Raw genomic sequence first — 18,368 nt, forward strand, 5'->3', positions numbered from 1 at the left:
ATGATAATAATTTTTTTAATCTAAGCTAGCAAACTAAATCTCTTGTTCTAACTAGTAATCTTAACCGGTAAAAATACGCTTACATGAAGGTCAATAACTACCAGCTTGTTTTTGATTTTTTCAATGTATCACACAAAGTTAAGAAGAAGTTAGCAAGTTTCTCTAGATCCAGTAGTAGTAGCATTAAAAACAGCAGTAGCAGCAGCAGCAGCAGCAGCAGCAACAGTAGTAGTAGTACTAGTAGTAGTAGAAGAAGTAGTTGAAGAAGCAGCAGCAACTGCCCAGTAATTCGTTACAAGTACAAGTATTACCTCCATTTTCTTTTTTTCTTTTTTTCTTTTTTTCTTTTTTTCTTTTTTTCTTTTTTTTCTATTTCCATATTAAGAAATATCTTCATGTCGGCCGACTAGAAACTAAAAGAGAACACCTGTGACTCCTAAAATTTCCAAAGCATAAAAAGGGTCTCTTCTGGTTTGTACTTGTTCTCCCTATCACAGTAGTAGTGTAAATAGTAAGTGATAGTAAGACGAATAACATGCACGCTAATGCACACAATGGGGGGGGCTTTTTTTTTTTTATTATAAGCACAGCTGCTGAGTATCAAAAAATTTTCTAGGGCGTATTATAGTTCATCATCAAAATATATATTTATTTATACATATAGACATTACGCACATTTGGTTCGGTGTTTGCAAATCTCTTTTTTTTTTTTTTTAAAAAAACACGGGAACAACCTTGAAAATAATAACATAATTTTAAAAAAATTGCTTGACTGACTAGTGCATTGAATCTAGCGGGTTATGATATTACTAAACCCGGTCATGATATTAGCCAGGATCTAAATGTGACATTGAGGTTTTATTACGGTACCAAAACATATGTAAGTGTCAGTAGACGGCTCAAATGATCAACAAAAAAAAAAAAAAAAAAAAAAAGCCTGCAAACAATAAATATCAATATGAAATATCGTTTCTTAAATAAATAAAAAAAAAAAAAAAAAGATCTTATGAATTGTGGGGTGGAGACAAAATCATTGATCTTAGCACATATGGGCTGATTTTTCTCATGTATATTACCAGTATTTTTTATATAAAATATTCCATTAAAAAAAAAAAAAAAAACAGGAGAGATTTAAATCTATTGTAGGAAAAAAAAAAATAAAACTGACAAGACAAGTAGTTTAGAAAAAGGCAAGAAAGCCAGTTGGAGAAGAAAAGCAAAAGTTTAGAAATCGTTACTAGTTTTAAAATAATTGACAGTTTGGGATAGCTAAATCGAATATGGATAAGAATATTAACATCTATCGGGAGGAAATATAAATAGTTTGTTAAATCTATTAGGGCTTGTAAATCAATAGTGAGAAAGTCCCTAAATGGACATTAATTTTGGGGGGTTTTTTTTTTTTATAAACTTATTGTATTTAGTTAACCAAAATTGACAAAACAATGTTAATAGTCAAATATTGTTTTTTTTTTAAAAGAATAACTAGAAGTAAACAATGGCTACTAAGTATGTAACAAGAAAGCAAATATCATTACGTAACTTCTATTAATTAATAAATTTATAAATTTGACAAATGGACAAAAAAAAAAAAAAAAAAAATTTAAACTTGAAAAAATAATAAAAAAAATAAAAAAAATAAAAACATTTGGTTTAATATTGAAAACGGTTATTACTGAGATCAATTGAACCAAAAATTTATGTTTCTTTCTTTTTATTTCAAGACAAAGAAAGAAAAAAAAAATAAATAAAAAAAAAAATAAACTACAAATACAAATACAAATATGAACAAAGTCATGTGATCAATATAACATTCATGCACATTGTTATTTTAAAAAAAAAAAAAAATTGAAACAACTCGGCATTATGATCATTTATAATATTTGTTATCCGCACATATTTTGAAGTCTCTTTAAGAATTTCAATCAGTCTTTATAATCAATTTCCATGTTCTTTGTGTTATGAAAAAATACTACTATGAACTTGCTCTTTTTTTTTTTAATTCAAATTTCAGGAAAAAAAAAAAAAATCGCCTGATGAAAAAACTATAAAAGCCCTCGACAAAAAAAAAAAAAAAAAACCCTAGGTATTGAGGAACCTCAAAGATGGTTAAAAAACCACTTAATTTAAAGAAACCCGCTACTACCTGCTCCAAACGCAGGCGGAAGTTATTGATGCAAGTTGACGGATATATCTTAGACCATCAAGAATAAATGAAGGCCAAATGGGTAATATTTCCAGGCGCCACTAGTGCAAAATGAACTTGTATTCTACCTTGCACAATATTTCTTTTTAATAATACCAGGCATTGTATTAAATTTTTTTTTAATAATAATAATGATAATAAACAAAAGTCTGCATTAGAATTTAGCTATTTGTAAATGGTAGTTTTGCTGTCGTATTCAGATTCCCTTTCACGGGGTTCCTTAAAACTGATAAGAGCAAGCGCCATTTTGTTTTTATTTTTATTATTTTTTTTTTTTTTTTGAATGATTTTGGTAAAAGTTTTAAATGAACAAAAAAAAAAAAAAAAAATGGGTAGGCAGTTATGCCACGTGATTAAACATGGATAGGAATTATCCCGCTAGATTGGAAATGATTTCTCACAACAAACAACCAACAATACTATGACCATTGGAAACTAACCATCCAACAATGCTATGATTGCTCATAAAAATCAATAAAAAACTAACAATATATATATATATATATATATTTGAAATTATTCAAACTCAAGTAAATGGAATTTTTTTTTATTCAATCTATATTTTATTAAATAAATTTATCAAAAACTTAAAGTGAAGAGAAAAAAAAAAAAACCAAAACAATCAAGCATTTTTCAATGATAAATTTTTAACCACAGCTTGACTCAATAAACCGTTTCATTTTAAGTCATCTTCTCCTGACGCTACCCCTCAGTTATTTAAATGCGAGGTTTTTTTTTTTTTTTTTTTTTCTTAGAATCATCACAGTGACATTCCCAACCCAAAAGGTTTTTTTTTTTTTTTTTTTTTTTTTTTTAATAATTAGGTTTCAAGTACATGTCCATTTAAGTGATGAAGATCACTTAAATGGACTTTTACTTGAAAATATAGACTTTATTTACTACTACCGTTATCCAGGTTCACATATATATTTTTATAAATCTTTATGTTGTTTTTCTTTTCTTATCTGCATGTCGGAACAATGATTTCAAGATTTGAAACTTGTTTCATTCAATTAGTGCTTTATCGACAAAAACTGACTATCATTTAAAAAACCACTTGAATTTGTCATCGTATTTTCGCCGTATGTTTATCAGTTTCTAAGTATCAAGCATTTTGTAACTAATTTCAATCGTTGCACTAGCTTTCTTATAATCATCTTATAATAAGATCAATGTCATTGTAGTTCTATTTTTTTTTTTTTCTAGAAACTGACATGGTACTTATTTCAAACTTCTTTCTTTATATTCCGTAGAAAACAAAGCATTTTTACTATTAAAATTGCATACGTGACCATTTTTTAAAAGAAAAAAGAAAAAAGAAGCAGGATAGCCACTTGGACGTTTAATACTGCTCCCCCAAAATTCAAAGCCAGATTGCAAGACATCTGCGGCCGTTTAATTTTTAAAATTTTATTTTTAAAATAATTAGATTATTAGATTTTTTTTTTTTTTAACTTTAAATTTATTTGCACAGACTTTTGATATCTTGTGGCACAAATATGTAACTTCTTCTAGAGCGATCGTTAATTCTTAACTTAATTCTTAATTGTTAATTCCTTTTTAAAATGCATTTTATGCAAATACATGTATTTTTCTATGGTCAACCCCTACTTCCAAATATGTTCTAAAAAAGACTAAGTATCGATAATGATAATCAAAAGATCTATTATTGCAGTGGCTAAAATGTGCCAACAATTGGCTAAGATCATACATTAGCTTCACAGCGAGCTTGCACTTTAAACATACACTAATAAAAGTTTCTCGATAACGATGAAACCAAGTTCTTTGATTTTTTTCTTATAAATTACTTTAAAGTTCCTGCATAATCGTTCACCACAGCCATCAAACTTCCAAGTTTGGACATTTGCTTTTTCATAAGCAGTTTGTGAGAATTGTTTTTTTTTATTTGATTGATTGATTGATTGATTGATTGATTGATTATTCTTCAATTCTTTAAAAAATTTCCTATCATTATAAAACTACCTTCTCAGTTTAAAATCTGGACTACAATACCCTTTTTGATAGAAAAGATATAGATTGATAGTATGGATATCCTATATCATGGGTTCCATACAACACCTATAGTAAGGAATCAGATAAACGTTTGTACATATTCTTGGAAGTTCATGATAAAACTGTTGATTTCTCCAGATATTCAGGGACTTTTATCCTGGGGAAAATTACCAAGGAAACCAAAATTTATCCCGACGTCACCATTTAAATAACGTCTTGATTTTAAATCATTCATCTGTAGTAAAATTTGTGGAGGTTTTTTTTTAGTCCATAACGACATAGACTACATTTAAATACCAGGCTCGGCGTTAATACACAAATTTAGAAAAGTTTACTTTTCGAACCTATCTTGTCCTTGTTATATCATATAATTAACCTTACTTGAGTCATAGAATCAGCAATTTTTAACTTACATATGCAGTTTGATATAGGTACAAGGTATTTGAATGCTTGACCTTATGTAATTTTATTTTTTTTTTAATTTAAGATTACATGATGATGCTTAAAAATATCTATTTTTTTTATTCATCACCTATTCTAAACTGTTTTACACTTACCAACTTGATACAAAATGCTTAATTGTTAAACTAAGTGGAGTATTTAATTTTTTTTTTTTCTCTTTTCCACCCATCTCAGAAATACCTATCCCCTTCAAGCCACTATCCATTAATGTCTGTGAAGCTTGCTGTTTTAAAAAAGTTATCTAATAGGTTCAACTTAGTCTTTAAGAACTTAAGTCTAAGAAAAAAAAAATTTTTTTGGGATAGAATATTTACGCCCACTTTAGGACTAACCCATAACTTAGTACCAATTAAAAACTATTAATACACTCAAAACTCACGTTTTCATTACACAATGCCAAATAATTTATAATGAGCTTGTCTTTGAAGTAAGCAATTATCAAACAAACAATAAAGCATTTGTAAATATGTTCAGAGTCAAAAACAAAAAAAAAAAAACAGAGTTCAAATTAATTGATTTGAAAAGCAACTATTTATTTTTGGATCATTTGGCCTATGATTTTTATCAATGGTGACAAGTCAATGTGACCATTTAACAGGCTTATTCAATAGTCTGGTTTACCGACTCTTAGACATGCTACATAGATCCTCATGCTGTATTATTTTTTGATCATCTGCATTTTGAGCTTTTTTTCTTCGGAAAGTAGGATTTAAAGCCACTCATCTTTTCTTTTTTGCTGTTCGTACAAAAAACATTTATTTAATGGCAAGCTTTTGTGTCTATTTCTAAAATTTTGAAACTTTACAATAAAGAAAACTTGTGTTTGAAAGTACTTTTTCCTTTATTAATTAATTGATTTTTTTTCTTAAGTTGAATTAAGATAATAATTTTAAGCTCACAAAATGTGTCGATATTTTAAAGCTCGTGTTGATTTCAAAAATGAATAATGATTTTAAACCTATTTATAAAAGACGTATATCCTTCGTATTTATATAAAAGTTCTAAGTGTATTTTAATCATTATCACTTCCTTTCTTTTTTAACAACGACGAATAGATCTGATACTCAACTGATAAACTGATACTAAAGATTTTTTAAAAAGGGGTCCTTTTAATTTAAGTAAAAAATATAATAATCTCGGAATAGATTTTAGTCATTTCGTATATTATAGATGTACCTTAACTAATCATTATTTTTTATAAATCATTTAAAGTAACTATATTATTTCCATTCAATGATAATTTGGAATGAAACACAATTCTACTTATTATTGATATAAAAGAGACCAAAAAATAGAGGTTTGGGCACTATAATGAATGAATTAATTGTCAAAAATTCACCAAAATGTTATGATCATAAAATTATAATCCTTTTTTATTTGCAAAAATAAAGAAGGTTTATAAGAATTAGATCCATATGTCGATGTTAAAAAAAGAAATGAGGAGATAATAATTAAAATACACTTAGAACTTTCATATAAATACGAAAGATATACGTCTTTTATAAATAGGCTTGAACTCATTACTAAGGTAGAAACAATTAAATAAGCTCATTTCTTCATATGTTAAAATTGAAGATTATGATTCTTTTGATAAAAAAAAAGAGTGTAAGTTAGTAGTTACTTAAATTTTCATGTTTAAAAAAGTATTTCTTTTTCTAGTAAGAAAAGACAAAACGAACCCCTGATATTAAATTTATTATTTGCTTTTGCCTTTGTTTTTTCTTTTTCTTAAATACCTTATTTTTTATTTCTTTTTTTATATTTTATTTCAAATTTAGGACTCTTGATTATTACTTTGTATATCACTTAGATTTCAAACAATGTAAAATTTCTACTCATGATTCCATTCTAGTTAAATTACGACTTCCTTACCAAAAAAAAAAAAAAAAAAAAAAAAAAAAAAAACGGGAACAAAAAGAAACCACCACCAAATGAGAAAAAAAAACAAAGAAGGACTTTAGGAGTTTCTAATTTCTATCAAGTATTAATGTCCATCTAGCATAAATTATGAGTCTGGAAAGTTATCAATGATTAAATGAATTTTTTTTTTGAGAAAAGAGAAACTGTTTAAGAGGTAAAAAGTGGACTCTTTAAGTTGAACAATGTACCATTTATATTTGAACTTTTTAAAACTTACTAATCATCTGAAATATTAATGGTTTCATTTATAAAAATTTCACAAAGATATTTCTAAATTGAAAGAAGCTGTCTGTACATGATACCAGTTACCAGATTACAAAATAATACTGTTTTAATTATTGAAGTTCATAATTATGAAAAAATGAGTTCCCTAAATCTGTTTTCTTTCTCTCAGTATCCTTACTTCAACATTAAAGTCATGCTCAAATCATCAAGGGAAAGTATATATGCCTAGAAATTATTACGTTGACATTATTTTTTTCTCTTCAGTCGTCTAAGGTTTATTGAATGGCCTGAGCTCAGATTCTTAAATTTCCCATCTGTGATTTTTGCAGGGTTTTTACATAGCCTCTTTTTGTTCTTACTTTGACCCTCCTTCATTTTCATTTTCTCCATCACATCTCTTTTTATAGTATCATGTATCAAGTTACTTATGATTATGTTTCCTACTATCCCTGAGTCATATAGTTATTATAATAATAATAACATCTTATAACATCAAGGTTATGGTATGGATAACCAATTAATTATAAGTATGTGGTCCAGATGGTTTTGGCTATGTTAGATCCGAGCATATGTAACCCTATCCACTCTCGTCACTCGGCTCTGCTAGTTTTTTTATTCTGAGAGATAAAATACCATCAGCATCAAAATCATCTTTTTGTTCCTACTATATGACTTTCCGTTTCCACAATAAACTCTTAATTTAACTTCAACATTGCATCTCTAGCAGCTGGATAATAAGTCTTGATACCAATCTACAAGGAACAATATCAAACTCCAATACATACCCAACTTATTTCAACTTCCTTTCATAGAAGCGTTGATTTAATTTCTTAACCATTCAAAACAGAAATAAACCTTACAATTTCTTGCAAGCCAATTAGACTGCATAAGAAAGTCGGCATGTCCTTAACTGAATAAAATTGATTCAATTCTATTCTCCCTTCTTCCAGAAAAAGACACTCAACCAAAACATGTTTAATTGTTCCCAGCTCGCCACACTTATAGTTATTACAATCTTCTAAATACCAAATTGTCGAACCCATGTGCCAAAGTTTCAATGGCTTGTGGGAAACTGAATGATAGTGCTCAAGATCCTTCAACAATATTCTTCATTGTCACATCTATGGTCATTTTAGAAAGCTTGTCAGAAATTTCAATTACACTGTGAGATACAGAACTTCTATGGTGTTCATTTTTCTTTATTTTATTTTATTTTATTTTATTTTTATTCAAGGGTACACAGGAATCGTGGTTTGTTTGTTTGTTTGTTTGTTTGTTTTTATTCAAGGGTTATAGAATTATATAACATCAGCATCTGCGCTTTCCTTCTTGTTCATACTATATATCTTTTCATTTTCATAATAAACTTTTAATTTTGGCTTCAACATTGCATCTCCAACAGCCCGAAAATAAGTCCTGATGCCAGCTTACAAGGAACAGGGGGTTAAAAATAACCAAACCTTCCCAACTTATCTCCACTTGTCTTCATCAACGCTGTAATTGTATTTCTTAATCCCTCCAAGCAGAGATAAAGCTTACAATCTCTTGTAAGCCAGTTAAACTGTTTAAGAGAGTCGACATGTCCATCTCTGGAGATATCCGTTTGAGTCCTTTTTTTTCCTCTTTAACAGGAATCGTGGTGGCAACCTGAGATCCTGAGCTTAATCGTAATATCTGTTAAAAATGGTATTAAAACTCTAAAATTTTAGGGGAGCACTGGAGTTAGCCCAGTGGTCAATGCTCTACTTTATAGCATTGATAGCAACCAAACTCAAGCCGCTAACGTGATTGTGGGTTCGATTCTCTGCAATCACACTAAAAATTGACTCTCCCCTGAACCACCGGCTAGCTGGCCAATACATTACGTTGACCCAAGCCCGACCACAGCAAGTTTTGGCTGGTTTTGTTGAGTGTATAAGTTTTCGCGTTTTCTCTAAACATTCCAGCATAATCGTGCCACTAGGCGCATGTGGACTAGACCAATCCAGATATGAATCCGTCCCGGAAATAACCAGAACACCCAACCGACCTTAATAAGGATAATTGTCGTAATGTGACAAAAAAAAAACGTTTTTTTTATCATTTTTACAAAAGAAAAAATAGCAAGGTTTAAATACTTTTTCACATTATATTGTGATCAGGTCACTATTGAAAAATAATAATTTCAAAAACAATATACAACACAGTCAAAATTTTCACTTGGAGCTGCACTATTGAAAAGGAGGTTTTATAAATAAATATAAATATATACGCCCACATTCAATGCGTCTGTTGGTTTATGATATTAAAATCATCTATCTCCCTTGTTTGTTTAAAATATTTTTTAAATACCCATAGCATTGGAAAAATGAAAAGAACGAAACAACAAAAAAACGGACACTTACCTTTCCACATCAAACTTTGTTTTATTTAACTTCATTTATTTCTTTATTTAGCTTTAAGTGAATTAATATTTATTTATTTCTATTTAATTATTGTGGTCTCACTGAGATGCCGGGGAGACAACCCTCAAACACGATCCTTCCTAATCACAGCCAGAAAAAGACTAAAAGAAACTATAATCTCATCGAAGAGAAAGAATTGGATCACATTCCTAGCCAAAGCTGCCGGCAACGACATCTATAAAGCCCGAAATTACACATTCCGACCACCGAATCGCACAACACTCCCTGCGATGAGGAACCCACTCACAAACAGTATATCACAAAACAGTTGAGGAAAGATTTGACGTGCTCGCTGCTACATTTTTCCCTCAAGTCCCCCACTCACTACCCACACAAGACCACTCATCACTGACGAAGACCATATTGAACTCATGTCAGCAGCGGATGTACGCCGCGCTGTACTCGAGTTCAACCCAAACAAGGCCCCAGGCCCGGATGGAATCTTCTCTAAAACAATCCAAGCCCTCTACAAATCTGACAACCCCTTTTCCGTGACCGCCTGAATTCCCTCTTCCAGGCATGCCAGCACAAAGGCTACCACCCAACAGAATGGAAAACAAGCCACACAGTGATCATCCCGAAACCACACAAAAAAGACAAAGCCTCACTCAAATCTTACAGACCAATTGCTCTCTTAAACACCATGGGAAAAATGCTTGAAAGGGTCTTCTGCAATTCCATCACCGCCTTCATCGACAGAAGCAGCATACTAAACGAATACCAATTTGGCTGCCGTAAAGGGTACTCTGCCCCAGACGCATTGCTCAAGCTGATCAACGACATCAAATCCAAGCAAGAAACCAACCCCAAGACCAGAACCTCAGCAATAATGGTAGATATTAAAGGAGCATTTGACAATGTTGACCATAAGCATCTGTTAGAGACCCTTGATAAGAAAAATTTCCCACAAGGCACCATCGAATGGATAAGCAGCTTCATCACTAACCGCAGCACTGCTATCATCACGGATGGCATTGTTGACAAAACCAGACCAACAACCAAAGGAATACCACAGGGATCCCCGCTCTCCCCCATTCTCTTCAACATTTACACAACAGGACTATATCATAGACTCTCTGAAATACCGGGTATCAAATTCGCAGGATTTGTAGATGACGTCACAATTTATTGTCACGACTCCCAAGCCAGAGCCACCAACTCACTAGGGCTAGCCCTCAAAGCCTGCGTTGAATGGGCAACCAAGGCGCACACCGAGATCGACCTAGGGGACAAACTAAACTTCATTCACTTTGGCAACAAGACCGCAAACCCGCCAAGACTCCCTGTACCCTGCCAACAAACGCTTCGTGAACCGCAAGACGAGGCCAAAGTACTAGGAGTCATACTAGACCGCAAGCTCAACTTTAAACCCCACATATCACTCAAAAAAGAACAAGCCATCCAAGCCATTAATTTCATCACCCGTCTGGGAGGTACAACGGATGGCCTCACGGGATTCGCTTTCAAGCTCCTCTACAACTCATGTATAGTACCCATTATCTCCTATGGAGTGGGAGTATGGGGTAACAACCCCAACACCGTCAAAAAAATGGGCAACTCCATCCAACTAACCCAAAACATCGCACTACGGAGAATGCTTGGTGCATACCGCACCACCCCAATCTACATACTTCACAGAGAAGCAGGTGTCCTCCCTCTGCACATTAAACTCGAAGATCTGGCGAGAAGGGCGGCACACCGCCTCTCGGACCCCACAAGAACACACAGGGACAACCCCACCAAAGCTCAACTCCTAAGCGGAAGCGTAGCTGCTGAAGCCAACAGCAGACTAAACAGCATCAACCGCATCATCAGCGTCAACCGACCTAGAATCAGCCCAGCCCAGGCATCCAAGCGCAGGGCCCTCATCCAGTGGCAACATGAACACGCCATTGCAACTACCAAGGCATCTAATAGCCCCCACCAACCATGGTACAAGGGAACTTACCCGAACAACAAAGTAGAAACTAACAACAACAAACTACAACTCAGAAGAGCCATGGAAGGCCCCAGACACATTCTGTCAGGAGCCATCCAACTCAAGACAGGACATGGTAGATTCGCCAAGTACATTGCAGAACGCACCAAGAACGAAGAAAACATACAAAACAAGTGCCCGCTCTGTGAAGCGGAACCGGAAACCCCCAAACACATACTCACAGCATGCCCATGCTATGACTTCATCCCAACTTCCCTTCGCATCGGGAACCCCTTTCACCTTTTCACGAACGACCTTTATGACATAATCTCACAAGTCGTCCAGACTGCAAAACTTGACACCCAAGACAGATTTTATTAAACGCCGAGTTGCCGTTGGGATTTCCTCCACGTTTAATAACTCTATCTTGGCCAAAGTTCTGGCAGACCAAAAACCAACTCCAAAACCACTCGCAAGCAACCACGCGCCTTCACAGCTGGCATAATAAATTAGGGAAAATTAAAGATATTAAATTTTTTTGTAATATATTTTGTAGTACAGTAGAAACAAGGCAGAAATAAATAGATTATGTAAAAAAAAAAAAAAAAAATATTGTGGTCTCATATTCAAGATAATGAAAACTGCATGATTAGAATATTGTTCTTTAAGCTAATTATAATAAGAAGTGAGAAGAAAAAAATTTATATGAACAGTGAGCTTTTCTAGAATGCGTATTTTTCGTTGATATTTCGTGTTTTAACATTTAACCATGGTGCATCCATTTGTTTTCTCTTAAAATGAAAAAGAATCTCGAAAAAAAGACATTCGTGAATATTTACAAAGGATTACGGGTCAGACTAGAAATTATTATTCTTTATATTGATAAGTCCAAATAACGAAAAAAATAAATAAATAAAACACTAGATCTAAAGGAAAATACCAATTTTTTTTGCTATGTAAACTTAAACTATCCCCAACATTATTTCCAAATTGAAAATATTTGTTTTTCCTCTTTCCATTTTTAACTGGTTATAATAATTGTTCGTATACCAGTCACTTAAACAGAGAAAGTCTATGACTGGTTGTGATTATACACTCGTTACGCCTATGTTTATAGTAACAATGTCTTTTTTTTTTCTGTACGCCCTTTGCTTAAAAACAAGGACAATAAGTGGAAGCATCTAACAATTAAGGATAATATATGTATTTGTTGTATACAAGAGCTAGCCGCCTCTGTTTGACATTGTAATGCATTATCACTTATATGAATAATGCAAAGATGTCTTGCTTTTCAAGCAATTAACTGACAAAAAAAAACTAATAATAATTAGCTAGCTACTTTGAATATTCCGCCTGCATGATGATTTACTGCTGATTTAACCAGTTATATATCAGATCATTAACAAATTTAAATTTAACCTAGTTTGGATAGTACTATAGCGAAAAAGAAATGAGTGGGAAATTGGAAAGGATTTTGGTCGAGCTTTGTCGCTATTTTTTAAAAAAACTTCGGATTTACTTATTCGGAAAAATTTAATGCTTGCATATTGTGAGTCCAGGTTTCGTTGACAAGGTAACAAGGCTTTTATTTTTGCGAATAATTTTTTTTGGACTCAATTTGAAGCCTAAAATTTTTATTTAAAATATTTTAAATTAACTATTTAACTATTTAACTAGCTTAATTATTTTAATTAGTTTATTATTTTAATTATTTAACTATAAAAGCAACAATATTTAATTGTAGTTTAAATGTTCCAGATGTAAATTTGGCATTGAAAATCAAATACTTCTCTATTAGACAGTGATAAGCGAGCAGCAGCAATTGAAAGAAATTCTGGTAAAAAGGGTTTGAAGAAACCAAAGAAATGGAACGTCGGACATGTTCAACTCCATGGGGAAACGGATTTTAATTAAATGAAAGATTGCAGGCCGTCAAAATAGAAAAACTTTAAAATTAAATATCAGTAAAGTTTTACATAATATATTTTTTTAAAACTGAGAATTTACCTTCACCAGATTAAAATTATTGAACGAAAACGACACTTCTAAAGGTATAATTTGAGGTAGGACCATAATATTAAAATCATCAAATTATTTGCAAAAAAATGCAGTAAAAGTATCAAACACCATCCTATCCATTGCGATATTTTTGGTCCTAGTTTGAATCCACAAATTAAAGTTACTCAGGGAATAGGTGTAAGTCTTTCTAAGAAAGTCAAGGACACGGTAGTCATTTTGGTGTATTACAAGTGGCGTTGCGTTTCACCCGGAAACATAGTTGCATGATGGATTCCGTCTTGAACCATTTCTATAATTTGCAACAGCCCAAGTTTATGTTTTATCCATTTTTTTTTCAAGGAAACTTAAGTTCTTTCATTTTTTTTTTTTGTGATTTTGAACTTCCTTTAAGAAGAGCTATCTTAAAGAAAAAAAAAAAAAAAGAAATTCAAAAGCGGGAATTTTGCTTAAAAGGTGTGCGATACAATATCTGACGATTATTAGCATAGCATGAAAAAGAAATTTGAGCATCTAATGAAGAAAAAATAACAACTTTCTTTTTACTGCTCAAAAGAAATTTTGAATTGCTCATGATATGTAGTTTGAGGTTAATGCTGATGAGTTGAGGGGATATAGCTATGAGCATTGGCAGCTTTCATGCTTTTTAAAGCTACTACATTAAAATGTTTGGTCAAAAAGAAATTTTAATTGTGTAAGTACAAAAGTACAAGACGTTGAAAAAAATATTCCTATGTATCGCGGTTTTAGAGGTTGAAAAAAAGAGAAGAGAATATTCTCTATTTTTTTTTTACTTATTAATAAGTTTATGAATTGGCAAAAACTGGATTTCACTCAATCGGGGCTTTTTTGCACATAGACGAAGGTATGAAGATTTGAAATGCGACTTAGGCTTCGTCTGGAAGCCAGGATTGCGTAGAATACAGTTTGTCAAAAAATGGCCTGTAATGCATTTAGTTTTTGATATGATATAAATTTCTGTTAATTCAATGTTAAAAAAAAAACGATTTGTGGAAATGGTGGTGATGATGTGTCATTTATCATTTATTTTTTATTTTTTATTTTTTTTTGAAACTAGCATTCATTTGTTCGAAAGATAGTGCACTCAACAAAGTTTTAACCTGAAATAAGAAAAAACCATGGAGATGGGGATATATTTATTTTATTTTATTTTTTTTTTAATAATAGTGTTAAGCACAATATTTCACAGAATAATAATAAAGAAGAATAGCTACGATTAAAAAACAAAAATCCAATATGGAATTATCATCAGTTGAATAACTAGGGTTTAATAAATTCAATAGAAAACCTTTTACCAGAAAAAACTTAATATCTTAGAAACCAATAAACAACTGAAAACGTAGCCGAGCTTCAGTCCACAGTTTTGGGAATATTCATATTTCTTAATCTCCCCCCACGTTTTTATTTTTTCTACATTCCTAACATATATGTCATATAAGACTTTTCATAAGAAGAAGTTGTCTAGAAAGATGTGTAGATACCGGTAGTTTTCATCTTTTTCTCTTATTTCATAGGTATGCTTGTTTTCTTCATCCAAACAACCGGATTGGGAAAGATGGATGATTCAATGCACGAGTCTCTTATCAGCATCAACCAACCAAACTATCAGTTACAACGGTACCCACTCCCACACCCGTATCGTATCATACTTTTCAAGCCGAAGAGAGAAAAAAAAAAGAGTATGAGCTCAAAGCCTTATATCGGAGAAGTTTTACTTGTTTTGTTGAATGACAGAGGTCCTTTTGGAGTGATGCAGCATGCTTAGACAAAACCTCTAAGCAACAACAAACACGAAGCAGCCATGCAGCCTTAAGGATTTTCGGGTGTCTTTAAGATTAACATTGTTCTTATCTTGAATTTTTTTTTTTTTTTGAATTATTGGAGACTGCTTTTTTTTTTTCTTATCTTAAGATAACGAAATATAAAAAAAAAAAAAAAACAAAAATATTAAAAAAAATAAAGTGGGTTGTTCTTGCGATATCACGAAATTTCTCTTTGAAGAAAGAGAAAACATCGTCTAGTCAAATTGGTTCATAGTGTAAACACAAGTCATAAATATGATAAGCCACGAAAAAAAAACCTTCAATTCATCTAAGTTTGAAATATAAACAGTCATACTGCAAACATCAAAAGAAACTACAGCAACAATAACAACAAACTTTTTTTTTTTTTTTTTTTTTACTTCGTTCGGTTCCATTCTTTTATTTAGTTAATTTTTTTTTGGAAAGAATCCACCTCCTTCCCGTTTCACTAAGTCAAGTAGAAAGTCAAATAGTTTAAAAAAAACCTTAAACAAGTCTCATCGAAATGGTTGTGTGTAGTTGACTTTGTTTGAGTAAAGACATATTTTTCTTCATTCTCTCTAAAGTACAAAAAAAGTTATATAAAAAATACAAATAAAAAAAAAATCAAATCAAACAGTTTTTAAAAAAAAAGAAACTCCTCTTTTATATAAAAAAAATAAATCTAAAAGCATTTCTCATCTAATCGTAATTTTTTTTAAAAGAAAAATCACGAACGACTACTGAGCGTATGTTTAAATGGGCTTCGGGGCGAAGACCTGGATGTAGTATTATGCCTTGACACACCATTAGCAGCTGCAACAGCCTCGACGCTTGGTGGGGGGCCTCCATGGCTCATTTGGGCCAGCAAACTATCTGGCTGGAACATGACTGGGCCCTGTTGATCCTGGCGATTTAAAGATTGGGTAGTTTCTGGGATATATGGATTATTCTGGGGGCCAATGGAATCAATAAGGGTAGGGTGGTTATGGTGAGAAACATAGAGGGGGGCAGCAGCTAGCGCGGCTTGAGTTAGCTTGCGTTGCTGGTCCAAAAGAGTTTCATGACCATGGGGATGTTTACGGTCAAAGGAAGCAGACGAGGAAGAAGAAGATGAAGAAATGGTGGATGACGGGGAAAGAGAGTTTTGGGGAGAATTTGTATCTCTAAAGGGGTTGTGGTCTGAATTTGTTGTTGTTACCGTTATTGGAGTTCGAGAGTCTATTCTTGCAGGCGTCGAAGTTCCGGATGAAGACCCCTTAGATTCTTTAAGCTGCGCCTTGGCAGCTTTGTCGCAAGCTTGAGCTCGTAGAGTAAAGACAATGTTACGGAAGACGGCATAGTCCTGAGCGTTATCTGTTGCAAAGATATGAAGGGAATCCTTTTTATCAACAAAAATGTCACCACGTTGTTGGGACCGAATGGCCATGGTATAACGGGCTGGGGCTTTAGCGCCTGCGCTTACCTCGTAAACGTCAAATTCACAAAGGTGGGAAATAACACGCTTATCTTTAGCAGCAACATGGTCAATAGGACCTGATTTACGTGAGATGATGAGTCCGTAGTTAGTGACTGAGAGATAGCATTTTTTCCAAGACTTGGGGCCAACATTATATTGCATTTTTGCGTAGAAGGAGGGTCCTGAAGGGCCAGCTTGGAGGACGTCTCTTCGTGGAGTCAAAAATGCAAGAGAGCTCATATCGAGACGAGCATCGGAGGAATCTAGTTGAAGAAAGTTTGATGTAACACTTGGCCATGATTCGTAGACAAATCGAAGAAGTTCAGCAGAGCGAAGAGGTCTGCGGAGGCCAAGAGATGGACAGACTTCCCAGAGCATGTAATCATCAGGGTCTGAGGAGGGCAAAGAGAGGGATGGGACCAAGGATTTGAGTACTGAGGAAAAAGTTTGATCTAGTAATAGGGTTTCCACAAAGTTGGTAGTAGATAATAGCGAGCAATGAAACTTGATTGTTGCTTTGGGAGAGTTTGATTTTTGTGCGTGGGATGCGTGGATTTCGTCTAGAGTTGGGGCTGTGGTTGGCTTAGCAATGTGTAACGAGCGAGATACGGCCTCAAGGTGTTTTTTGGAGATTGCAATTTTTTCTTCAAGGTTTGAAGAAGAAGAAGAAGAAGAAGAAGGATGAGGGGAGGATAAGTGAAGTTTTTCTTGAGACTCTTCATTTTGAAGGCTTGCAAGAAAGGGGTTGAGTGGGTTAAAGACTGTGGATGGGGCATGTTTAGGACGTGATTTTGGTGGAGATGAAGGGGTGGTTTCACGGGAGATAGTGGTGCCATAGACTGCTTCTTGGGAGGCTACAGAGTCTTTATGATAAACCTTGCGATAACCAAGAGAGATAGGTTCTACATGGGCAGGAATAGGTGGAGTATCTTGATCAGGTTGAGAGGGATGGTGAAGTTGTTCTGAATGGTTGTTGTTGTTGTTGTTGTTGTTGTTGTTGTTGTTGTTGTTGTTGTTGTTGTTGTTGTTGTTGTTGTTGTTGTTGTTGTTGTTGTTGTTGTTGTTGTTGTTGTTGTTGTTGTTGTTGTTGTTGTTGTTGTTGTTGTTGTAGTTGTTGTTATCTTGTTGTTGATCTTGTGAAGCAGCAGTAGTAGAAGTAGAAGTAGAAGCTGAAGCAACAGCAGATGGTCTACGCTTTCCTCTGTAACGAGAAGGAGCACGACCAAGTTTTGAAAGAGCCGAGATGGCAGCTTGAGGGGAATCTTCTGGAGGAGGTGGAGGGTTTAATAACATGGTTTGGTATTTAGTTAAATATGAAAATATTGAAAAGTATTTTTTTTTTCTTAGAATTTTGAATGATAGTATAGAAGAAGAAAAAAAATAAAAAAATAAAAATTTTTTGAGATTTTCCATGGATTTTCAGGGATTTTTATTTATTTAGAGGGGCTGCTGCTGCTGCTGGTTACGTATTTTTTTTTTTTTTTTATGGAGGCAACGAAATAACGCGTAGACAAAAAAAAAAAAAAACGCGTGTTGTACAAATAAAGAATAAAAAAAGAAATGTTTCATAAAAAAAAAAAAAAAAAATTATTGCACAGCCGTGAATATGAATTATTTTTTGTAACAACAGTTGTTACAGAATATATGTAATACAAAATGTAACAGAAATTTGTCACATGCACTGACCTACCCCTGCATTCCTCAACTTTTCCAAAAAAAAAAAAAAAAAATTAAAACCTCCAAAATTATATTAAAAAAATAAAAATAAAATAAAAAAATAATTAAAAGTTAAAAGATTTTTTTTTTCTTTTATATATTCAATTCATTTTGAAAGAAAAAAAAAATCATTTAAAAATTTTCTAACTGCAAGTCATTCCTTAAAAATCCCCATCCACTCCTTTTC

The 18,368-nt window shown here is 32.8% G+C and overlaps 2 protein-coding genes across 2 annotated transcripts; one reads left to right on the forward strand and one right to left on the reverse strand.

Moving 5' to 3' along the window:
- Positions 1 to 9,913: 9,913 nt before the first annotated feature.
- Positions 9,914 to 11,569, forward strand: SAPINGB_P002103 (uncharacterized protein; the record flags this gene model as incomplete). The annotated part of the gene is made up of 1 exon (XM_031996823.1): positions 9,914 to 11,569. One exon carries the CDS (start codon positions 9,914 to 9,916, stop codon positions 11,567 to 11,569), a length of 1,656 nt encoding a protein of 551 aa, XP_031852714.1.
- Positions 11,570 to 15,736: 4,167 nt separating this feature from the next.
- SAPINGB_P002104 (uncharacterized protein) lies at positions 15,737 to 17,758 on the reverse strand (the record flags this gene model as incomplete). The annotated part of the gene is made up of 1 exon (XM_031996824.1): positions 15,737 to 17,758. The coding sequence occupies one exon, from the start codon at positions 17,756 to 17,758 to the stop codon at positions 15,737 to 15,739; it is 2,022 nt and encodes a 673-aa protein (XP_031852715.1).
- Positions 17,759 to 18,368: the final 610 nt, after the last annotated feature.

Source organism: Magnusiomyces paraingens (genome assembly GCF_902498895.1).
Source record: "Magnusiomyces paraingens strain CBS 517.90 genome assembly, contig: contig2, whole genome shotgun sequence".
Classification (NCBI taxonomy): domain Eukaryota; kingdom Fungi; phylum Ascomycota; class Dipodascomycetes; order Dipodascales; family Dipodascaceae; genus Magnusiomyces; species Magnusiomyces paraingens.